This window comes from Staurois parvus, unplaced genomic scaffold (assembly GCF_062004578.1).
Source record: "Staurois parvus isolate SC_StPar_1 unplaced genomic scaffold, SC_StPar_1.0 ptg000340l, whole genome shotgun sequence".
Lineage (NCBI taxonomy): Eukaryota > Metazoa > Chordata > Amphibia > Anura > Ranidae > Staurois > Staurois parvus.
In genome coordinates this window covers 4,536,553-4,562,568 of record NW_028318136.1, presented here as the reverse complement: position 1 = coordinate 4,562,568, position 26,016 = coordinate 4,536,553, and the positions used below count along the sequence as shown (strand labels likewise).

The 26,016-nt window shown below is 38.1% G+C and overlaps 1 protein-coding gene across 1 annotated transcript; it reads left to right on the top strand.

The window, feature by feature from the left end:
* Positions 1 to 255: 255 nt before the first annotated feature.
* LOC149456968 (olfactomedin) lies at positions 256 to 20,568 on the top strand. Its single transcript, XM_089684226.1, has 7 exons — positions 256 to 300; positions 8,414 to 8,511; positions 9,656 to 9,779; positions 15,249 to 15,401; positions 16,630 to 16,845; positions 16,975 to 17,125; positions 19,265 to 20,568. Exons 1-7 carry the CDS (start codon positions 256 to 258, stop codon positions 20,086 to 20,088), a joined length of 1,611 nt encoding a protein of 536 aa, XP_089540352.1. The 3' UTR covers positions 20,089 to 20,568.
* The last annotated feature ends 5,448 nt before the right edge of the window (positions 20,569 to 26,016 follow it).

The window sequence follows — 26,016 nt, the reverse complement described above, 5'->3', positions numbered from 1 at the left end:
AAGTCTTTTCACTCAGCATAAATGTCCTGAAAGAGGAAAGAGAGGGCCCAGATGCCAAAATTGTTGGCTGACTTCTCTCCAGTTGTCCACAACAAAATGGTGCATCATCACGGCGGTGGCGGAAACCTACACTCTGCTCATACTGCAGCCTGTGCCTTTCCCACTCAGCTAATACAGCACTAAGGAGCCTCATCAAGAGCTGGATCAGGCTCATCGGCCTCATCTACCCAAAGCCCAGTCAAGTCTAAACCCAGAATGGTGGTGCCTCCGACCCTTGCATTTTCCACAGCTCGAGGGAAGGTAAGTGATAGTTATGAGGGCATGGATGATTCTGGCTCACACATTGATCCTATTGCTGCTTTCCCTATCGGTGACACTTCTATTCTGGACACTACCATGAAAGAAATGTCTGTCTCCCTTAAAGCTTTGTTACATGCTGGCATTACTAACTCCTGCGCCAATTCCATGATCATCTCTGTGACTTGAGGGGAAGGCTGGATCATGTTAAAACCATAATGGAGGTTCAATACCTTGCTTGATTCCCAGAATGACAGGGAGGACAAAATAGTGTGGATAAAAGAGTAGCTGGCAGATCTAGAGGACAGATCTCACCGTAACAGCCCAAAAATCCATTGGATCCTTGAATCAGTCCTCCTGGATAAACTGCCCGCCTATATTCAAGAAATGTTCCATTCCCTCTCTCTTAACATCTCTCCTACTTATGCTTATGGACATAATTCACCATCTTCCAAAGCCCTCCCACCTGCCTGACATTGTCCCGAGGCATGTTATACTGCCTGTCCAATTCTTTTACATCAGGAGCTTCCAATAATAAAGACCAGGCACTGAAGCGTTCTCTTCTTGTGCAGGGTGACTGGTCTTGTGTCCAGCCCCTCCTCTAATTTTGTACAGCCAGCCTGTAGTGGGTGGGCCTGCTGAGTCCTTCCCACAGCTCCGCTCTCATGCCAGGCTATGTACAGCCCAGTGATGATGTCACTGCAATTTTGCAATGTAATAACTGTGTTTGCAAAAGCATTTGCTCCACATGGAGCAGATGTATATGCTCTAGGGTTATTGTGAAATTTATTTAAATTATTTGTACCCAAAGTTTCATGATTTGAATGTAGCTGCTGCTAATTGGAATTTTGTAGTGGATACACGCAGCAATCTGATTTGAGCTCAGGCACCTCAATAAAGCATGACAGTTGCAGTCAAAAAATGCACCTAAAATATTCTCTGGCTTTAGATGTGTCTCGCCATCCTGCAAATGCCCTAATGCTAGAGTTTACTTAAACTCTGACAAGTGAGAAAGAACATTTTGACTAGTTTCTTGTTATCCTTTCATAAAGAGTCCACCAAGGGTGATAGAGAAAGGTAGGACAATGGATGTGATTAGTCACAGGGGTTTTATTGCAGTTCTTGGAACACCGTGCCATTATGTACCATAATCCCAGACACCTGCCACAATACACCATTAATCCCACATGGCACAAACTGATAAATGTGACAGATATCAGTCCTCCCTGTACCTTTTAATCATGACAAACACATCATTTAAGGATCAAGATTACAAAACACTAATAGGGCGGAGGGTGGAGGAATAGGATGCAACTGGGTCTCAATCCCTCTCTATATAAACCTGTACCTGCAATCCTCAAATACTTGCAGTTCATCTCTGATAAAGATGTATATCTGTCTCCTGACGCTGGTCCTGCTCCATGCTGCTGCTGCATTTGTGAGTGTTTCTGCTTGTATAGGGCATTAGTAATATATCTAAAAAAGGACAGTAAGGCTGATTTATTAAAGGAGTTGAGCACTGTCACTCTAAAAAGAGCTAATCCTTTTGGAAGAAAAATATATTTGAAAGATATTCTAAAAATATTCTTCCCAAATATATTGATATATATTTGAAATACTACAATTTTGACCATATTCAATATGTTTCAAAATATATTTCAATAAATAATATGTTAAAATGACTTTTTTATATGTTACAAAAAATCTGAAGAATATATTTAAAAAATATATATTTTTAAAAATATATTTTTTTAAAATATAGTTTTCAGATTTTTTTAACATATAAAAAAGTCATTTTAACATATATTTTTACATATATTTGTAAACGCATTCCAAAAATGTAGACTTGTGTTTTTAAAGACATACAGTATATTTGAAAATGTATTTTTAAAAATATTTTTTATATATTTTGTAATAAAAACGCATTTCTATATATATATATATATATATATATAATTTTTTTTTTTTTTTTTTTATTATTTTAAATATATTGAATATGGTCAAAATTGTAGTATTTCAAATACACGTCAATATATTTTATTTGGGAAGAATATTTTTAAAATAAATTTCAAATATACTTTTCTTCCATGTGGGAAGATTCACATCCATTGTCTGATCATGGAGAAAGCAGATTCAAATTTATTAATATCATCTGTACATGACTGGAAAAATGTAAGCGATTCTTTTTTATGGAAATCATTGTCAACACCTTTAGCATATCAGCTTCAATGTCTGCCTGCTTAACATAGTAATACTTTGATAAATGATGTATTGCATCTCGAATTTAGAACTAATGCTTCTTTACCAGTGAATACGGTTTTTTACTGTAAGAGTCTTCAAAGTGTGGATTCTTTATGATAAGGAAAATGTGACTCAATTCTCTTCAGTGAATTTTTTTAACTTATCTGGATGATTTGGTTCTTAATGTTTTACTCTAAAAGTAGCTGAACTTAGCTGACAACATTTTCCATATATATAGGGACACTATGCTTAAAAATTATTGTGTCCTTAAGAGCCCTTAGAACACTATGAGGTTGATTTACTAAAAGCTAATTGGTTTGGACTGTGACCCAGAGCTTAGTGAATGTGGTGAAGTTTCACTTTTCAAAGAAAACCCAATCATGTGCAAACATAATGTAAAAAAACAACATTTTTGCTTGCACATGATTCTCTGATGATCAACAGAGCTTCACTTCATTCACAAAGCTATAGTGCCAATTCGGGGGCAAAGTGCACAGCCTATTTGCCTTTAGTAAATCAACCCTTATAACATCAAAAAACCAAAGATAATTCATATTTAATTGTTTTTAACACACAGAAAAGAGCTTTTTATGGTACAGTTGGTTAGTTATTTTGAAAAAGAAATCTTCAACTGGGAGGTCCCCGAAAAATGAGGGATAGTAGGCAAATTTCGTCCAGCTGTGGAATCTTCTAAAAAAGGGTAGTGAGATTTTAAATTGTTAACTCTACAGATAGTTAGGTTGTAGGGTTTGTTTCCATTAATATAGAACATCTATTATTTGAAGTAAGGGTAATCAAACTGTACAATATTTTCTTTTTAAATCAGCTCTTTTTAATTTAATTTTAGTTTTAAACACACAGCTGCATGAGTGGCACTTTACATACAACAAACTAAGAGAGGTATTCAAACATACAGTGACAATTCAAGAAATCCAAACAGAGTCAATAATAATTTCTGTAAGCATATGGACATCCGAACTAGTAGATTATTTTCTAAAAGGTTAATACAACCAAATTAAATAGACATGTCAATGATTTGTTGTGATTAAGCCTTGCCTTTTAGTCAACATTTAGGGTCATCATTTCCATCACAAATCCAAAATAAACAAGAGGATTATTTTTCATGTAGGGCTAGTAATTCACAATAATCCCCTGTGGATAACCATGCATCGAAAACAATTTTTTATAGTACAGATACAATCTAAAATATAGAGACCTTTGTCTACAGTTTATTGTTGTTGCCATAAATATTTGTCTAACACGCAGATGTCATATGCTTGTTAGCTCTCATTAGTGCAAGATATGGAATCCATGGCTTCAACTGGGTAACCATAGTCCCTAATTACTTCATACAATGTTGGTCAAACTGCAGATTCTGAATGTAAATTTAGTTAAGCTATGTATTTGTCTACTGTAATCAGATTGTGAACAATTTATTGCAAGGTTGGGCTATACATTTTTTACTGTGATGTTGACTAAGATGTGAATTCTTATTGTAAAGTCAGACAGTGGATTTATTACTGGGTAGCCAGGCACAAAATTCTTTATTGCATGAGAGGTCAGGCCTTGATTTCTTTACTCTAGTATTGATCATATTGAACATTTTTAGTGTAAGAGTAGTCAAATTAGGTGCAAGGATTTACTAATGTAAGTTAGGTAGGACTTTGATTTTTTTTTTCACTGTCAAGTAGGTTGTTGATTTTTTACAAGAAATCTAAACTAGCCGAAAATAGAGAGTTCAGTTGTTAAAAAAAAAATCTGGAATTTGGATAAAGCTTTCCCCCATTTCAAAAGTACATTCCTTTGTCTTCATCTAAATCTCAACTAGAGCACTCTTATAAAAATAAGTTGAATATGCTGGATCAATGCTTTGATCATATTGAACATTTTTAGTGTAAGAGTAGTCAAATTAGGTGCAAGGATTTTTAATGTAAATTAGGTAGGACTTTGATTTTTTTTTTCACTGTCAAGTAGGTTGTTGATTTTTTAAAAGAAATCTAAACTAGCCGAAAATAGAGGGTTCAGTTGCTCAAAAAAAAAATCTGGAATTTGGATAAAGCTTTCCCCCATTTCAAAAGTACATTCCTTTGTCTTCATCTAAATCTCAACTAGAGCACACTTATAAAAATAAGTTGAATATGCTGGATCAATGCTTTGACAACTCTTGATAACTATGATACATTGTATAACATTAAACAATAAAGATTAGAGAGAGGTTCTCCACCTTTTGTTATAGCGGAGGATAGCATGTCAGTCTGCCATTTTTCCAAGCTGTGATTTCTCCATTTTAAAGGCATTCAAATACTTATGACTTTACCATTCTCCAAGGGCCACCGCAAAAAATTATTCAGTACAAATGGCTAATACAGAATGGGAAAAAGCCTAAATGTGATATTTTAAAAATAGTTCAGAGATTAGACTTCAGTTTGTTGGCAGCAGTAAAACCCACCAACATATTCAATATCCTTGTCAATGAATGACCAATAAGAAAAAAATATATACTTCTTGGGATCTAGGTGGCTTTGGGGTATAAGGGTAGCTGAGTTACAGACCTTGAGATTGCCTTTACCGTAAAACAATGTGATTTCCATGAGATACAGCAACATGTGTTAAATATCTGATTTTTCTGGAACTCCATTTTGGTTCCCGGATCTACTAGTAAATACCATAATTATGAAAATATAATAATCACATTGTTTTTGATTGCTATACACTGCCTACATACAGATTTTTGTTAAATACTATTAATGTTTAAACTTAACTCTAAAATAATATAATTGATGCATACATAATCATCATTGCTACTGCATGTAAGGATTTTGGACATAACTCTTGAAATGAAGACATATTTGCTTACCCCAGTGGAGTTTCTTTACAATGCCATGATTTGGACTATCTGGAGTGTGCTGACATACTCAGTATTGCTGTGTATTGCAGCATGTTCATCTAACATGTGGTGTTGATTAATAATTTCAAAGGTTTGCATCATTATAGAAGCTGATCCATACCAGCAGCAAAATATGGTCAATATAGCATCAAACAGGGCTGTCAAAAACCCATATTATATGGTTGGCCCAACTTTTATCTTAGTTTTGGTCATTTGAAATGCAAGCTAAAATGGCGTAACAACATCAATAGTTTCACTAACTATTGTTCCAGTCTGCGGTCCAGTCTGGTTCCAGACAATTAAACTAAGTTTAAGAACAGTGAAATTAAAACCAAAATTAACTTTGAGTTGAAATCAGCTAATACGTTCCAGGTAAATAAGAAGAAAAGATGTGCAAAGTCTTACAATACATTTTTTTTGGGTTAGAAAATCAGACACATCCTGATTAGAAGGGCCCCTGCTGTCTGTGTGGAAGTATTGATTTCTCTGCAGAGGTCCAGTAAACCCCCGTTAGCATCAAACCATGCACTCAGAAAAATTCATGCTCTCTGCTGATTGGAGAACTCTAGCTCTGACTCTGCAGGGGATATGTTGGAGCTCAGCAGAGAGAGCACTGTTTCCAGTGTGGCTGGAAAACAAACTGTAAGACTTTGCACCCATTTTCAGAGCGCCTGGAATGTATTTAGCTGATTTCATCTGAAAGTTCAGTTGTGCTTTAATGCTAATCTCCAGTAAAGAAGTATGATACAATAAAACTTCCACACTTGTCACTTCTCTCTCTCTCAAATTTGCTGTTCTTCCCTTGTAAATGTGATTTTCTCATTCAACAGTTACAACATCCTCAGTGCTCAGGCAGGATGATGTGATGGATGTATTGTGGGGTAGTTGGATTTTTTGGACTAAGTAAACTGTGGCCTCAGGGTAACAATAACTATATAGGGGCTCCAATATCTTTTAGAGACAGGTTTGCATTGAACACAACACATTGGAATTTATGTGACCCAAAGACCTTCAAATAAAAATGTCTTGTACCTGAGAGGTTTACTAGCACTACTAGTGGATCAGTTTCAAAACTTCTGCAGCAATAAAAATCTTATTTATGAGGTGGCGGTTTCCAGCAGAATCTGTTGATATAGTTACAAACTGAAAAAAGGAAGGATCATTTGAAGACTGCCAGGAGCTCAAGACACAACGAGTTCAAGACAGAATTGTAGACCTTCTCTGAAGACAATGAAGCATGCTATAATGAACTCCCCGCAACTACGCCTAGGAAATGAGAAACAGAAATTGTGTGCTGGAAGACAAATATCTGGGTATGTTGCTTTGCTTCTTTGAAAATAAAATGAGAACATGATGCACTATATAGTGATAGAGTATCTCTGCACACTTCCAACCTGCTGACCCCTAGAGAAACCATCTGTACAAATTATTTAGGCACAGAGAACTCTGCTCAAATGTATCCTTGCTGTTTTAAGTAAAGCGACTGACTGAATTTAGCACAGGGTTTCTCAACCAGGGTTCCATGGAACCCAAGTGTTCTCCAGATTGTTAGGGGTTCCTTGAGCAATGAGCAATTTCTGTCTCTCAGATGAGGTCCCATTGACATCAATGATCTTTTTAGCTATCTGTAAGGTGGTAATTCTTCCCAATGACCACAAGTTTAAGAAGCATTCTTCTCTCTGACCATCACACTAATGTAGTATCATGAGCTGTACATATAGTAAATTTTAGTAGGTGTTCCCTGAGAACAGAAAGTTCTTTCAAGGTTTCCTTTGTGTTGAAAAGGTTGAAAAAGGCTGGTTTAGCATATTAAAGCAAAGCCAAAAATATTTCTCTTTATTTGGGCTAGCATGTGGAATGATTAAAATAAATGACAGTTTTGTATGCCATCTATGTCCCATTGGGGGGCTTTATACTCACTTCCTGTTTAGTAGACTTGACAGGAAGAGAAAGGAAATCTCTCCAAAGTGAGGGTAATGCCATCTTAGACAGAACTGGAAAAAGTGTCTCTATTGGAAAACTTACCTTCCATACCTTTTCTGGTAGCAACTTTTTTGATTATTGATTTTCCCTCACTTTCAGTTTTGGTACAAATAGAAAGAGGGACAAGGACACAGACATAAAAAAAAAAAAGCTGACTTGGGTTCTCATCACTGAAAAAGATGTTTTGGCTTTAAAAACATTTTAGCATTTCTAAGATTGCTTTTTTTCATGGCATCGATCTATACTCTACCATCCCAAAAGTTCTATGAGAAGTCGTTGTACAAATGCTCGTGCTCCTCCAGTGTTGGATTCAGAGAAGTCTAAGCAAAACCTCCTCAACTCAAAAGGAGGAATAGAGCAGGAAATAATTGTTGAGGTTTTGAGGTTGAACACCTAATTGGTAATATTAGCATACTTAAACTAGTCTCCTCTAATTAAAATGGCCAAGATAAATTTGAGTGGAGTTTTTTAATGCCTGTAGGGTACAGAAAAAATTAATTACTATATGAAGTTTAGAAATGATTGAACGTGTGTAGAAATACTTACAGGGTTATTTACTAAAACTGGAACATGGTGCAGCTCTTCCAATCAGCTTCCAGGTTTTCTTGTCAAAGCCAAATTGAACAAGCTGAAATTAGAAGCTGATTGGCTACCATGCACAACTGCACCAGATTCTGAGTGTACCAGTTTTAGTAAATACCCCCCATAGTGTCACCTTAATTCCTCAATCGCTTTTTAATGGCCTGTTGAAGGTAATGACATTTTCTAAATTTGACAAATGGTCATAGTCATCGCTATCCCATTCCATTACAACAGTTGACCTAACTGTCCATTTTAGAACATCCACTTTGAAAACAGATATTCTGTCAAATAGATATTTATTCAAAATGCAATCATTTTCATTTTAAATGATATTTCAAAGATAGAGGATCATAATATAAAATATATACATTTACACATCTCTTTGGAAGTACCTCAAGACTCCATTTTCTGTTGAATTTGCAGAGAATTGGCCACCAGGAAACCAACAACAGGACACAATCTGTGAGCTGGCGTATTCCCTTCGAGAAGCTTCCTTTGAAGACAAGACAAAAAGCTTTAATGTGAATTGTAACTGTGTTATTAGTGTCTGTCTGAGTCCACTTTTCATGAACTGCATTATCAATAGAAATAAAAATGTAATCACAAGTAGGAAGAAGAAAACTCTATTGGATATGCTTGCACAATGATATAAAAGGTTGCATCAAAGTGTATGTAAAGTCATTTTTTTAGAGTAGGACAGAGTTAGAATTCCTGTCGGATTTTATCAAGGAGATTGCTCTTTAGATTTTGTCAGGAAAATACTGCAATATGGCTATAAGATGGAGCTGACAATCGTATTAAATAGTTATGTATTTCCAGTCATCATTAGTTCTATCAAAAGTCCATAATGTGGTATTTTCCTAATTCATTCTATTCTATATGAATGAGTAAGATTTAACCTGGAGAGGAAATAGCCTAATAACATTTGATTTCACAAGATGAATAGCTCTGTGAATTTTTTATAAGTACACCCCTTAATGATGAATTCCACATTCAATTTGAGGGACCCTATAGTGTTTATGCTAAGCATGCCCAATGATGGCATTGTGTGACATCCTTTGATTGCTTTACATTGACTTGCAGACATATGCAATACTGATGTCTGCAACAAATGCTGTCTTTTATAAATTTGTAATGGTATTGTTCCACAGTGCTTGTAAAGGCTCAAGATTTTTGTGTGTAGCAGCACATCCAGCCCCTAATACTTACTTGAGCCCCATCTCAAACCAGCGATGTACATGAAAGTAGCTGCTCTCTGAGGTTTCACCCTCCTCTTTGGCTGAGACAGCAGCATTAACCATTGGCTCCTGTTACTGTCAAGCACAGCCTGTAAACCAATGAGGATAGAGCAGGAGCGAGGCCAAGACACTCTCTGTTTGTGAATGGACAAATAGAGCAGGGGCTCAGAAGTGAGCTTGCTCGGGTGCCCCCATAGCAAGCTGCTTGCTATGGGGGCACTAAGCAGGAGGAAGGGGTTAGGAGAACCAGCAGAGGACCCAAAAAGAGGAGGACCGAGGCTGCTCTGTGCTAAACCACTGCACAGAGCAGGTCAGTACAACGTGGTGGTTATTTGGAAAAAAACAAGAACCTTTATTATCACTTTCAGCTTTTTCACTTTGTTTTGTGTTCTTAAACATGTGATTTGCCTGTGATATCTATTGACAGCCGATTATTGATGAAAGGATGGCATCATCATGCCAAGAAAGACCAAGAGGAACCTGGCTCTGGACAAGACATTGAGATGTCCTGGGATGAAGATGTTCCAGTAATGAGGGAATGTACTTGGCTGGTGAGAAGGCCATCTTACAGTAGAAGGGATCTGGTTTTGCCTTTTTAGTTCTGGCTTTGTCTTTTGCTCTGTTGTGTCCATGTTCCTTGTGGGCTGAGTTCTGTTCAACTGAGAGTGAAGAAAAGTCAACAATTGCTCTATGAAGGTTTATTTAATTAGTTTTCTGGTAGAGAGACAATAACACTTAGAAAAAGTTCAAAAAAGCTTGAAGAAGCTCAAGTGTGAACCTAGAAGTGAGGGAGAGGTGACTAGTTGTAATTGCTGCAATTCTGCCAGCCATCTGACCTTACGTCAGTAATGTATGCTGTCTACGAAAAGTGTATAACAGTATAATATAAGAGGGCATGTAATTGCTAGGTTTATTAACAACTGTAGGGCTCTGTGTTCCCACTCTTTTGGTTACTTAAATGTTGGAAAACATCAGGTCACGTCAATAGTGCATAATGCTGCAAACATCAGATCTCAATGGGAGCTTCATCATCTTAGCTCCACAATCTAAGCTCTAAAAATCAACCTTAGAAAAACAAGACTTGATTATTTATAGGTAATTCTGTATGATCAAAATTATGTAACACTATATATTCTGATAACTAGAGTATAAGGTAGATAGTGATTTACTTGGTCCACATAATCAGGCTGTAAATATGCAGGGACATATCACCTGAACATAGATGTTCATGTCCTTGGAATCAGGAGAAGAGAAGCACCCAGGCTTACTTCCTGAGTTTACCCTGAAAAATTCACCGTGGTCCACTGTAAAGTCCTCCAAGGATGGTTAATTAATGGTGTCTTCTGCTAGCTACAGATGTGTAGATCGTCTTTCAAAACTGGCTAAATCAAGTTGCCATTATTTAGGGTAAACTCACAGTGGCAGGTTTAAACAAGCTTGGGCATGGTTCACCCCCCTTGGTCCAGTTTTTTTGTGTGGTGTGAATGTTCCGGACCATGTCCAGTAATGGTTAAGTGTATCATACCCAGCTCCACTTGCAAGAGGTGGTCCCAGGCATGGTTGACTTGCGGTCCAGTTTGGTTCTTCAGTGTGAGTGCAAACCGTGCCTGAGTACAGAACTCTCCATAGATGACTGAGCACAGAAGCAAGGATCAGTGTGGTTTGGTTGGCAGAGGTGACAAGAGCACTTGCTTTTAGTCCAATGTGAGCGCAGACCAGTGAGTGAGGAGGTTCAGTTCAACCATGCATATTGTGAGTGCACCTGTAACGTTCATGGGTACTTGCAAACTGGATCACAATTTCTGTATAGCATGGGTAAATAATGTATGATGAGCAACTAACAAGGTGAAAGTCATATAGTCAGAATTTGCAGTTTTTATATGTACCATAGTTACACTTGTTTGCATTTTCCTGCATCTTTGTGTTGTGTCTTGCACTTGTATAAACACAATTAAAATTATGACAAATAAAATATGAAGCATGATTGATTCCTACTGGTATTGCATGTTAAAACATTCCTTTGGATGTTCTTTGTTCATCCTCGACTGAAGATGTTTCGTGGTTTATCCAAGCCACTTCTCCAGTTCCAATGAGTGTCCGGAAGATACTCCAGCACTTGCAGACACACCTTAAGGCACCTAACAAAAATAACTAATGCCAAAGTTTTTTGTGTTGGATAGAGCTGAGATGGATTAGAGCCCCTCTCAGGTTTGTAGTGCTGCCTGTGCTCCCATTAGGGATATTCAGCCTCTCTCTTTGTTATGTGTGCCATTATCATCGAAAGGAAAAAAAAAAATCCCAAATCTTGGGTTGTCCCCAGAATAGTAATAGAGGGGAAATCTTACAATGGGGGAATTATTTCTAGGAACATGGTAACAAGAGATTTCTTCTCTTTGGAGGGATTTCTTCTCACTTAGTGTTTAGCTATGGGACAGGAAGTGAAAGAAATCTCCCCAGTGAGATTACTTTAATACAATCACCATGGAATGTGTAGATGTTGATTGTCCATAAAAAAGATGGGATGTTTGGAAGTTGTAGAACCAACCTGGTTTAGTTATATGTCTTATTTAAATTAATTAATTTCTGCCTCCTGTACTCAATGTATATTGAGACAGACCATAACTTTCATTTTCTCATCCTACATTAAATCCTAGAAATGATAAGAAAAAGGGTGAGCCAGTTACTCAATGACACCACTTAGAGACTGTTCTCTCATCTACATAGAGCCACTGCAATGTATGAAGTGGAATGTAGGACTTCATTGACTTTTAATAGACCCCACATTAAATATCTACATCATGAATGCTTTGTCCTTTGCATTTAGGAACCAATGTTATTTTTGGGGTTAGGATTTTTATAGAGTATTCTGCTACCTATGATGATCAGAATGAAAAATAACACTAAATGCTACATGTGTTAACAATTTCATGTTTATGAGTGGAACGTCTGTGTCAATTTCAATTTCTGGCAAGTTTCAATTTAAAAAAGAATCAAACTACTTAGCTCAGGGGTACTCAACTTTTGAAGAGTGAGGGCCACTTACGTGATCTGGTAACCAGTCACAGGCCACAAAGAAATTAAATGGATAAGAAATTAAAATTTTTTTCATTTTGAATAGCAAAATTAACATTTTTCTCCTGCAGCCAATGAATGCCAGTGAGAGGGAGAGGAGGAGAATCTGTCTTTCAGCAGTTGCAGGAGAAAAATGGAGAGGATCATTTCCTGTATATGCTACCCTGCTGCTCCTCCTGTCCAAGTGTAAAATAGAATGTGACAGGGAGGCCGCATGGGCCTGCTGGAACATGGGGTTAGGTCACATTGCAACCCCTGACACTGCACCAGTGGTTTGGGGGAGGGTGATAAAAACCACCCACCCCCCAAACTGCAAATGTAAATGAGTCCTTTCAGTCCTGAGCCCCCTATAAGGCTGCTTTCACACTAAAGCATGTGGTTTACCCGCACCACACCTGCAGCTTTTCTGAGGGTTAGCTGTGCATTGCTGTAGACTTCTATAATATCTTGCAAGTGTGGTACATTTTCTGAAACGCATCCAAACTCCTGCATTCAATCTGAAGTCGATAACCACATCAAAGGCCACAGGTTGACCATCCCTGACTTAGGGCAATGTAACACTAGCTGTTATTAGTAGGTTGCCTCATTCCATTTAGTCCTGGGGCACACTAAATGAGGCTTAAATTGCGATACTTCAGCTGAAGTAGCGCAATTTCAAAGCTGCGGGTCAGTGCAATTTCATGTGTGGCTTGTCGACATCTCCGTGACTTCATGCACAGATGTTAATGCAAGTCGCACAGGAACCTTTTTCAAAATTGGTGCAAGTTGGAGTCTCACTGATTTAAACAGTTCAATAGGCACATATAGGGTGTGACTTGTCATGCGATTTTGAAATGGCAAATAGCATGGCAAATCGCATGGGTGTCAACCAGGGCTTAGTTGTCATTTCAATTTAAAACCCCAAAACTGTAAAATGGTTAAAATTGCTACATAAGTATCCAAATGTATTTCACCTGTAGCCACTGTGAGATGTATGGATGTCAGTCATCAGTTACTGATGGGTATAGAATTATAAATTTTTTTTAATGGTTGAACTGGATGGACATTTGTCTTTTGTTTTCAGCCAGACTAACTATGTAACTATGTATATGCAATTCATTGTTTGGTGTAAACTATGCATACAAAAAAGCATTTGGCTAAACTGTCTCCTCCACATTCTTTAGTGGAGAAGTGCTTAATCTGACCTATAGGAAGTTATTTTTATTTTTTTAAAGCTGAATTCCAGTGAGATATATGAGACACAAATTATTGCAGCTGTGTAATCATTTACACATCATTAAATGTTTTTTTTTTTTTTTTACGTAAGCATTGTAAGTACCTTAATGTGACATAGTATCAGCTGCTTTTAGTCCCTGTACAGCAAAGCTCAGACTGGGGGAGAGTGAAGCAGCATAAGGAGCCAGTCAGTTGTGATGCAGTGCTCATGTACTGATAAGAAGCATGCTAACAAGAGGACAGAGAAAAGTGACAAACAGACAAGCTCGTCAGTCTGCTGCTTTGCCTTTCACTGTCCAGTTGGGGGGGGGGGGCAATACTGATATGTGTTAGTTAACCACACCTGGGCAACATTACAGAATATGTAAACCCAACATTTTATATTTCTGATATGTGCCTGCTGTATCATGTATGAAAAAGTATTCTGTTATCTTTGTATTGCTTCCTACATTGTGGTAAGTTCTCTTGCTGTGCTGGGAGCTCATCCTGCTCTCTTCCAATAATCAGACTCATCTTGACCCCTCCCATCCACACAGCCATTCACTGGGAAGATCTGTGTGCTGCTGTTTCTCCTTCCCCAGCACTTACAGCTGAGTACAGAGAGTATGTGATCACTTATTCACTTATAAAAAGGGGGGAAAAAAGTTATTTATAATTTTTTTTATATCTATACACAAATGTTTTTCCTTTCATTTACATTTTAAACTGAATGGGTTGTTTTAGAAGGTGAGGGTTTACAATCACTAAGTCTCTGGCCCTGCTGGACAGGTCTGTGCCTTGTATCACAGCCATGTACAATTGTGAAATGAAAATCCTTTGCCAGGTAAATTAATTATTGTAAATTTATGTTATCAGTGTAATATAGCTGTTTGCCCAGAGTTGAGCTCTAACAAAACACTTTTGACTGAGGCTCAGAAAAACATATGAGTACACAGTGATCAACAAAAGACTAGAAGATTTTATGTTCTTTTAGGGCTAGTTCACATTAGATGCAGTCCAGTGCGTTTTTTTCTGCATTAAAAATGCTTGTACAGTGTTTTCCATGTATTCCAATGGCCCTAGTTTACAACAGTGCAGTCAGTTTCAATCAGTTTCCAGTGCAGAAAAAAAAAGTAGAACATGCTGCATTTTGTCGGCACAGAACCATACTGGAGTATAGCAAACTGCATCAAAACTGCACCAGAACTGTGTGTGGTGTGAACTGGCCCTTAAACATGGCGGTCATGCTGGTGTGAGTCAATTTACTAATGGCAAATAAGCTGTATATTTTGCAAGGAAAATTGCACTTTGCAAAAGAATTTGCCTTATCACTTAGTGAACATGGTTAAATTTCACTTTACAAAGAATACCCAATCACATGCAAGGAAAGTTAAACAAAAAAAAATGGTACTTTTGCTTGAACATGATTGGATGATGGACATCAGCAAAGCTTCCCTGCATTTACTAACCTCTACGGAAAATTATCATGTGAAATGTAACTGCCCTTGCAACACAAACAGCCTATTTGCCTTTAGTAAATAACCCCTTTGCATGGTTTGGTTTGGCCCAGATTAATGTCCTTTATTGTTGAAATAGCCTAGCTCACTTGTGATAACTGGCTTTATTGGAGGGGATCCATTAGAGTGCTCGGTGGAGTGATAAAACAAGTCCGAATGAATAATGTATATTTGTATGATACTGTGAGGAACAAGACAAGTATAGTGTGCTTCTAAGACTATCTCTTCTTTTTACAGGTGGTCCAGAATGCTACAGGCACCCTAGCTGGGAAAGATCATTGTGTCTGCGAGGTGCTTCTGCCAGATAGGTCCTTCCCTGCCAAGCGGGTGGGAGACCTGGAGGATGAAGCACTCCGACTGAGCAACAGAGTAGAAGATGAAATGCAGAAGGTTATTTGTTAAGTCTTATATAAAATCACTTTTTTAAAGACTAATGATGTATAACTGATCAGAGGGCCTTAGGTATAAAAGGTTTTTCTACAGAGATGAATAACAAAAGTCCCTACAGTTATACACCAGGGATGTTCTTGGATTGACTGTAGATAAGGAGGTCAAAAGGAAAGGAATTTACATCAGGCTGGAACAATATTTTAAGCCTAGTACACACGATCAGAAAATTGTACGAAAACTACCACTTTTGAAGCAATCATTGAATGCATGAAGATAAAAAAAACCTTGAGCCTTTACAACATTGTCTGCTTTACGAGAGGATCTTTTGTTATACTTTTAATTTTAGCAACAATGTTGCCACATTTACCAACATTTTTAATCCCACAGTTACCATTGAGAAACTTGTAGTTCGCTAAACTGAATCTGATTGGTTGCTCTAGGTAAACCTAGTGATCGTATTATGTGGTAGCAAAAGTTGTCCTACACCAAGGATTTCAAAAAGTACTTTGTATGAAAAAAATATTTTTTTTTCTTATTAAAAAAAAGCTGCAGCATAGTACAAAATCTGAAAAGACAGCAAGGTTTTGAGCCAACACTAAACGTTTTTCAAGTCAAACAAGAGCTAGTGTGGGGTTTTAATGTTGCACTTTTTTCAAAAACTATGCTGCTGCTTTTTTGATGATAAAATAAGAGAGCTATGAATAAAGTACATTTTGAAGTCCTTGGTGCAGGACAACTTTTGTTGCACTATGTTCTGGTTAACTGTGTGGACGCTGATGGGTTGATGACTATAGCACAAGACACTTTATGGAGACTGGTGTGCATTCTGCAATTCAGTGGAGTGATCTTATTATGGAAACAAGATAGAATACAACAAATGGGGAGGAATTTTTTCACAAATACTGTATACCTTGAGTTCCTCCTGGCCAGCTTACAACAGCTATAGGTTTATGCAACAAAATTATTGGAAAGCTGCTACAGATAACACTGGCAAGTCAAGGTGATGGACACATGATGTAACAGGCAATTACATCATAATCACAGAGTTAATAGTGTAGCTCCACAAAATAAATAATACACTACACATAATACTGATAACTAGTGGCATAACCAGTAATCAACAGTATAACATATGAGAATGGTTGTTACACCTATGTTTATATAAACAGCATACTAACACTGTAACTTTTTCACTTTTTACCTAAAACTGGCACCATGTTTTCAATAGTTACAAGAACAGGACATCAGACTAGACACATACTTGGAGAAGATTATTAATCTAACCAGAAGAGTGGAATATCTGGAGAAATTGCGTCCTGAAGGCTTAATGGAAATAAACTTTGAAGTTTTGAAAAGGGAGATCAGGGAACTGGAAATGTACATCTCAGCAATGAGGGTCAAACCCAATGGAAACAGCGTTCAAGTACAAAACCTTTATAATGAGGTATGTCCTTTCAAAATATCAAATAGAGACAGACCTTTAGCTAGGATGGCAATAGGCAGGTGGAAAACCTAATAGCAGTCTATGCACAGCCATACTCCAAGATATAATGAATGAATCTTATGTCTTTAGGTCAAGAATATGTCTAAGACTGTTGGACAACTAGAAACTCTTGACAAGAACAATGTTCTAAAAGCCAAGAGAGAAATGGAGAATTTGAAGAAACGTCTTGTGGACTGTGAAAAGAATCTCAAACCAAAAGCTCCAGTGATGGTGCCCTTTGGTAAGTTAGCTGGTAAACACATGCACAATCAGTTGTAATGATATATATTACTACAAGAAATACAGACTTTTGGGGGGCAAGGAACCCAGCATTGAGCTTTAAAGCTGATCTTCAGGATTTTCAGCGGGTTTGGAAAAAAATACAGTATATATAAATTTCCATTTTATTTACCTGAAGCTGCAGTCACATGACACTACTGGCCCCATCCTTCTCTCTTCCTTTGTTTACTTCCTATGGGCTCCTTCTTTGGGTGCTCATGCCACTGCCTACATGACAAGAACATTTCATATTGGCTGCCCACTCTCATAATCCAGAAGAATTGAGTAATCTGTAGGTGATGGTAGTGGATCAGTGGTCTCAGGCAGGTTTGTAGCACTGGATCAGGAGTCCCAAGCACCCAGAAACAGTAGTGGCAAGGAACCTGGACAGGGGACTTAGATGAGTAAAGCTTACTTCACCAGGTAAGAAAAAAATTTAATTTTTAGGATCATACATAATGTAAGAACCAGTCAATACACTCTGGATATGTTTTAAAGAAACAAGAAATTTCTAAAAAAAAGTTAAGCAGAAACAAGGTTGTGAAGTTCATGATAAAAGGGAGATAGAGGACCTCAACAGGGGTATATCCATCTTTAGGTCATAATATTTACAGGTATAGCGCTATCCCTGAAGGAGCTGCTTGGTTTTCTGCCTCAACTCTTGAAACCACTTGGTTCCCAGCGACACACCTGGTTATGCACATAGTGTAGCTGAAGTGTTAATATTCTATGATTCTATTATAGTACACAGCAAATAGTCCACAAGCAGCTTGAGGATTAATAGGATGAATGTATTATTGATGGGTAAGCAAATGCAATGCACAGAACAAATAAACAATAGAATACCTTAGACTAACCTCACCTACAGCCATTAACTAAGGCTAAGGTTCATTACACTAATCCACACAGTATCAGTAAGAATAGCATCAACTGTGAAGGCATGAATGGCATAAAATAAACTTTGCAGTAACACTCAGCAATAGCTACCCAAAAAGTGTCCCTGGGTGGGGCAAAGGGGTACCCCTGGTTATGGCTAAAGTAGCTGGTACCTAACTGTCAGTGTTGATGTGGCAGCTTTCTTTAAGGCTCTTCTGTAGGTGATGCACATTTAGCTGTCCTTTTAAGACTGTAAAGAAGGGATGGCTGATAGTTAAGGGGCAGTCTCAGTTGGTATTTACTGTGGGTGCCAAGGGGTGGTTCCACTCACTACTCCCAATATGCAATGGATCAGATCCAGTATGGTTGGCAATCAGTTGCCCCGAAGTCTCAGTCTTCATGATCAGGTCTTCATAAGGCTCAGTTTCTCAGAGCTGTAGAAACAGGTCTCTCCAGCTTTGGTCCCAGTTCAAGGAAAGACATTTCTGTGGCTTGTTGTCCTGGTTTTCTCTCTCTTAGGCCCAGCCTCTTAGGTCTACAGGGCACAGATACCAGCAGCAGATCTGCACTGACCTATTCCCTGTGCTGGTCTGCCCCAATCTCTGCCAATTTACCCAGGAAAACACTGTATCTCCCCTCCTCTGTGATGCAAGGTATCTTGATCCTTGTAGTTTGTGGATCCCCCTGGTCTACAATTCCCAGGTTCCATTGCAGCCGCATCATCAATTATCTTACTTGGGAGAGAAAGAAAGCTAGTAACTCTGTTACAGTTCAGCATAACAAGGAAGTAAAAGGAGAGAGTCTAGCTGGACACCACACGGCCCCGTGCTCCTCTCAAAGTCAACACAGTGGCAGGGAGGTTTTTTATACAGTCGGCTCTCCAGCTGGCAAAGCAGCAATCAGCTACACAGGCTAAAAAGATATAAGCATGGGTGAGTCACTGCATCTGTGACTTAGCATAAAAGGCTTCAGACCAGAGAATTTTTAAATGTCCTTTTTTTAAGTAGACTTCTTGATTAGGTAATATGTTGAGCCACAATGTGCAGTGTTACATTGTATGTCAAATCATACATTTAAGCATTTATGCTTTTTTCATAAAGGGATATACCTATGTATATGAAGTTCTATATTTTTATGATATATGTTAATAAAATATAATATAATATAAAACATTATAATGTTAGTATGTTTAAATGCTAACAGATTTTTAAAAATCTTTTTACAGGATCTTGTCAGCACCAAGGTTTAGCCCGTATCAGTAAACCTAACCTTCTGCAACTCAACTGGAAAGGAAATGCATACAAGTCAGGAGCGTGGGGCAAAGATGCAGCATGGAACACCACCAAGAAGTCACTGTACTGGGTGGCTCCTCTAAATACTGATGGTCGAGTTCTTGAGTCCATACGCATTTATCCATCCATGTCTGACCTGCAAATGTATAAAAATCCTATAGATCTACCCCTCTCTATGCTCATAAAAAATAAATGGAACCATACCTTCGCTGGCCAAGGTGCTGGAATGGTTGTACACAACAACAACTTGTACTACAACTGCTTCAACAGCCATGATATGTGCAGAGTTAGTTTGACCAGTGGAGTCTACCAAAAAAAGTCTCTTCCTAATGCATTGTTCAACAACCACTTCTCTTATGCTGGCACTATGTACCAAGACATTGACTTTGCTTCAGATGAGAAAGGTCTCTGGGTTCTATTTACCACTGAGGAAAGCGCTGGCAAAATTTTGGTGGGTAAGGTCAATGTTGCCACTTTCACAGTTGATAATATCTGGATTACCACACAGAATAAACCTGATGCAAGCAATGCTTTCATGATGTGTGGAGTCCTCTATGTCACTCGTTCACTCGGTCCGAAATTGGAAGAAGTCTTCTACATGTTTGACACCAAAACAGGAAAAGAGGGTCATCTAAGTATCGTGATGGAAAAGATGGCTGAGAAAGTGCAAAGTCTTAGTTACAATTGCAATGAACGCAAGCTTTACATGTATAGTGAAGGTTACCTGCTACATTATGATATTGCTTTGAAGCCTTGAGGTTTTTTATTTACCTACATTTTCTCTTAGTAGGGCCTTTATATTCTTTTCCACTGTTTGTCCCTGTTAACTACCTGGAAAAAAACCATCAGAATAGATTGCAGATTATTAGATGTATACTCTGTATATTTCCTTATTATGTGCTCTATATCACTTGTAAGACCATCTTACATAAACTATTATATCGAAACTCAATTCATAAGTGTATAAAAGCATGTTTCTTTTTAAATGTTCCTGACCAGATAGCTTTATATAGATTAATATAAAACCCATTTATTAGTCTGTTGCACACATAATCCATTTTCATTCTTTACATAAAATTTTTATCTATCTTACCTTACTTCATCAAATTATCAGGACATTTTGAGGAACAGGAGTGTTAATCAACCTTGATATGTTCAAATACAAATTACTTAAGATTGAATTTAAACAAAATCAAATTGTGATTTCAAGTGAAAAATAAAGTAACTAAAATGTAAATGACGTGTTTGGTCATCAGGTATGAATAGAGATTGGACTGTGGTCAAGTTTGGCTATCAATACAAATCTGTTCCTAGAGGCTGTGTCCACCAAAAAATTACCTCTGCTTTGAAACAAATGTCTTGAAGTGTTACTAAACCCAGGACCCTGCATCCAGTATGTCTGGTCTCCCACAGTACACAGAACATGGAAATGCAATTATTTTACTACTAAATACCTTTTCTCACCAGAGGTTAGAGCAGTCTTGTGGCTTTTATCAGTGTTCAATCAAGCACTAGCTAAAGCTGGTTGGAGGAGTTTTCTTTCTGCTCTAGGAGGATACAAAACCCCTGAGCTCTAGCTGACCAGTGCTATGATTTAACTGGTATTGCTGAATCTTGGCTTCATTCTTCACATGACTGGGCCATTAATATTTCTGGCTATGTTCTCTTTCGAAGAGACAAGGTAAACAGGAAAGGTGGTGGTGTCTGTCTCTATATGAGAAGTGATCTCAGAACAAGTGTGAAAGAGGACCTAGTTGATGGAGAGTGTGATGAGGCTGAAGTATTATGGGTGGAACTGCACATGGGGGTGCATACTACAAAGGTAATCATTGGAGTTTGTTATAGGCCTCCCAGTGTTAATGAGGAGGTGGAGACTCAGCTCCTTGCACAGATCGAAAGGGCTGCAAGGGCTGGGACAGTGATAATAATGGGGGATTTTAACTACCCAGAATTTGACTGGAGTAATGATACTGCAGGAACAGTTAAAGGGCAAACATTTTTAAACCTACTACAGGACAATTTTATGCTACAGTTAATAGAAGCCCCTACTAGGGATGATGCTCTGCTGGACCTGGTAATCTCAAACCATGCAGAGCTTATTACGAATGTCCATATAAAAAAAATCTGGGTAGCAGTGACCATAACATGATTTCATTTATTGTTAGCTGTAAACGGCGAGCACGTACAAGAAAAATAAAAACGCTCAATTTTAAGAGAGCTAATTTTCCAAGGCTGAGAGGTGCTCTCCAAGACTTAGACTGGGAGGGAATATTGGCATCGATGAACACAACACAGAAATGGGAGTTCTTCAAAAAGACTGTATGTGAACACACTGCAAAATATATTCCCATGGGCAACAAGTTTAAAAGGCTAAAAATCAAACCTATGTGGCTTACGACCAAAGTTAAAAAAGCTATAGATAAAAAGAAAAGCGCTTTTATTAAATATAAAAATGAAGTAATGCTATCATCCCTTAAACATTACAAAGCATATAACAGAATATGCAAAAAGGAAATAAAGGCCACAAAAATTGAAAATGAATGACAGATTGCAAAAGATAGCAGGACCAACCCCAAAAAATTCTTCAAATATATTAATAGTAAAAAGGTCCAGTCCGAGCATGTAGGCCCTTTACAAAATAATGTAGAGTGGGTGACTGAGGACATAGAGAAGGCAAATTTATTAAATACCTTCTTCAGCTCTGTGTATACAAATGAGCATGGGGGAGCTCTTGTCCATAATGGGCGAGGTATTGACACGGCTCCAGGTGATCCACATTGGCTCACAATTGATATGATCGAAAAATATTTAGACAGAATAAAGATGAATAAAGCACCTGGACCGGATGTCATACACCCATGGGTCCTTAAAGAATTGAGCTGTGTCATTTCAAAGCCATTGTTTCTAACTTTTAGGGACTCTTTAATGACTGGCATAGTACCACTGGATTGGCGTAAGGCCAATGTGGTGTCAATATTTAACCATTTCCATACTGGGCGCTTTTACCCCCTTCCTGCCCAGGCCATTTTTCAGGTCTCAGCGCTCTCACACTTTGAATGACAATTGCGCGGTTATACAACATTGCACTCAAACTAAAATTTGATTCTTTTCTTCACACAACTAGAGCTTTCTTTTGGTGGCATTTAATCACCGCCGGGGTTTTTATTTTTTGCTAAATTAACAAAAATAGACCGAAAATTTGGAAAAAAAACACGTTTTTCTTTGTTTCTGTTATAAAAGTTTGCAAATAAATAATTGTTCTTCATAAATTTAGGCCGAGATGTATTCTGCTACATGTCTTTGGTGAAAATAACCCAAATTAGGATGTATTTTTTAGTTTGTAGGAAAGTTATAGAGTTCACAAACTATGGGATAGATCTGAATATTGATCAATCCTGAAGTACTGACGGCCAATCTAATTTCTTGAGGCCCAAGAATGTCAGAACAGTACAGATATCCCCCAAATTACCCCCTTTTGCAAAGTAGACAGTCCGACGTACTTCATAAGAGGCATGGCGAGTTTTTTGAAATTGTATTTTTTTTGTCAGAATTTTTCGGAAAATGAAAAAATTAAAAAAATTATTTTCACTATTTTTTCTTACGTACTGTCACCAGTGCAGTACAGCGTCATCATATAACTGGCATGGCGGTGATCAGGGACATTGACTGGTGAAAGTATGAAAAAAATATATATATATTTTGTTTTAATTTTATTTATTATTTTTAATTTTTTATTACATTTTTTTTCTTTTTTTTAAGATTTTTTTTTCATATTTCACTATGACCAAAGTAGTACAATTTTACCATAGTAACATTGTACTACTTTGGGGAAGTGATAAGTATTTTTTTTTTTACACAATTTGCTTAGAGCAAAGAATTATTTTGCTATAAGCAAGCATTTACCTGAATGACATCGATTCATTCAGGGCTTTTTTTTTTTTTTTTTTTGTGCTTAGCTATGATTTGGCCACGGCTAATCACATGACATAGCTGGGCTGTGATTGTGCATGTCATCGCTGTGACCATTCACAGCTAGGCACACTAGTATACAATGGATGACATACAACTGTCATGTGACCTGCTGTGATTGGTCACAGCAGCTAATATGGTACAGGCAATGGGGCCGGTACTCAGATCTGTCATCGGCCGTGTCCGAGGTACACAGCCGGTGACAGATCGCGCCGCTGCGCGGCTCCGCAGGCGCGCAAACTGCACATGCCCGGGAGGACGCCATATGGCGTCCAACCGGAACGCTGAGGAATTTTGCCGCCCACCATCTGGCCATAGGCCGGGTGGCAAAAGGTTAAAAAGGGGTCAAAATCTTTACCAAGTAATTATAGACCTGTTAGTTTAACTTCTATAGTTGGGAAGATACTGGAGAGTTTAATAAAAGACCACATAGATGAGTTCTTGCTGGAAAAAAAATATTTTAAGTAGCAGACAGCATGGATTCATGAAAGACAGAAGTTGTCAAACAAATCTGATTTCTTTTTATGAGGGGGTGAGCAAAAACTTGGACAGAGAGTTGGCAGTGGACGTGGTATACTTGGATTTTGCAAAAGCGTTTGGCACAGTTCTCTACACACGGCTAATGTGTAATGTAACGTTTACGGGCTTGGAAAAATCCATATGTAAATGGATAGAAAACTGGCTAAAAGATCGTATTCAGAGAGTAATGGTTAATGGTTCATACTCTGAACGGTCTAGGGTTGTTAGTGGTGTACCCCAAGGTTCAGTGTTGGAACACTTACTTTTTAATATATTTATAAATGATATAGGGTCTGAGATTAAAAATCCCATTTCAGTCTTTGCAGATGATACCAAGCTGTGCAGTGGAATAACGTCCTTACAGTATGTCTCCAATTTACAAACCGACCTCAATGCACTGTTTAATTAGACAACTATGTGGCAAATGAGGTTTAATGTTGATAAATGTAAGGTTCAACACTTGGGCGCTAAGAATATGCATGCATCATACATACTAGGGGGGTGCAACTGGGGGAATCAATGGTGGTGAAGGATCTGGGAGTTCTGGTAGATCACAAGCTTAATAATGGCATGCAATGCCAAGCTGCGGTTTCTAAAGCAAGCAAAATCCTCTCTTGTATTAGAAGAGGTATAAACTCCAGATATATAATTTTACCCCTGTGCAAATCATTAGTAAGACTTCATCTGGAATATGCAGTTCAGTTTGGGGCACCAATTCACAAAAAGAACATTGGGGAACTGGAGAAAGTACAGAGAAGGGCAACCAAACTGATACAAGGCATGGAGGACCTCAGCTATGAGGAAAGATTAGAGGAACTGAATTTATTCTCTCTTGAGAAGAGGGGATTAAGGGGGGATATGATCAACATAATTAAATACTTCAGTGGTTCATATAGTGATCTCGGTGTAGAGTTATTCACCTTGAGGTCATTACAGAGGACAAGGGGGCACTCTTTACATCTGGAGGAAAATAAATTTGATCTCCAAACACAGAAAGGTTTCTTCACAGTGAGAGCTGTGAAAATGTGGAATTGACTCCCTCAAGAGTTGGTTCTGACCAGCTCAGTGGATTGCTTTAAAAAAAGGCCTGGATTCTTTCTTAGATACACAGAATATAACTGGATACTAACATTAATAGGTAAAGTTGATCCAGGGAATATCCAATTGCCTCTCGGTGGGATCAGGAAGGAATTTTTTTTCCCTGCAGGAGCAAATCGAGTCATGCTATGCTGGGTTTTTTGCTCTCCTCTGGATCAACTGTGGGTATAGGATTATAACTTTTTTTTTTTTTGTGGTTGAACTGGATGGACTTTTGTCTTTTTTCAGCCAGACTAACTATGTAACTATGATTGGCCCTGTGCTAATTACATGCACTGTAAGAAAAAAAAACCTCTCTAGCAATACACACCAAACTGAGCATGTGCAAAATGCCTATGGTTCGGTTTGGCTTATCAGAAGATAAGAGGTGGTTGCTTGAAAAAGGGAAGGAACAGAGAAGAAACAGAGGAACAGGATCAAACGGCCTTTTTTACACAAATGCAGAGGATTACCCCTTAGGTTCCACAGTGAGTATAACAAGCATGCTTTACTGCATATACAGACTGATTTAACTGGTGTGGGTTTAGTAACACTTTAAAAGTGTTGTTTTATTTTCTTTTGGATAGGATAGGGAAAAGTTACAAGCCCCTTTCTCACGGGCTGGATCCATTTTTTTTACCAGGGGATCTTTCCGCTGATCCCCTGCTGAGTTAAGCAGAGCTTCCGGATGACAAAAACACAGCCCACTCTTCTTTTTGGGCTGTTGGATGTAAGTGGACCAGCTGTCTGTTTATACCTGACTGCCCTCCGATCTGATCTAGCCATATAGAGGGAAAAGGATTCAATTACATTTGTGTTTTGGTGGATCAGATTGGAGGTAGCCGGGTGTAAACAGACACAAGTCCATTTACACCTGACTACCCATAGAGAAGAATGGAGGATCCGGTCGGGTTCCCCTAAAAAATGGACAGGTGGATCCAACCGGACCTCTTGTGTGAAAGGTACCAAAGGACTGAAAGTGATAGCAAATCTCTTTAAAAGGGACACAGACCTAAAGGAAAACATGTATTCAATAGAGTGAGGGAGGGTTAGCACATCTGACAATGTTATTTCTACTCATGCCTTCCCTTCCCCATGACAACCTCCCCACCCATCTGTA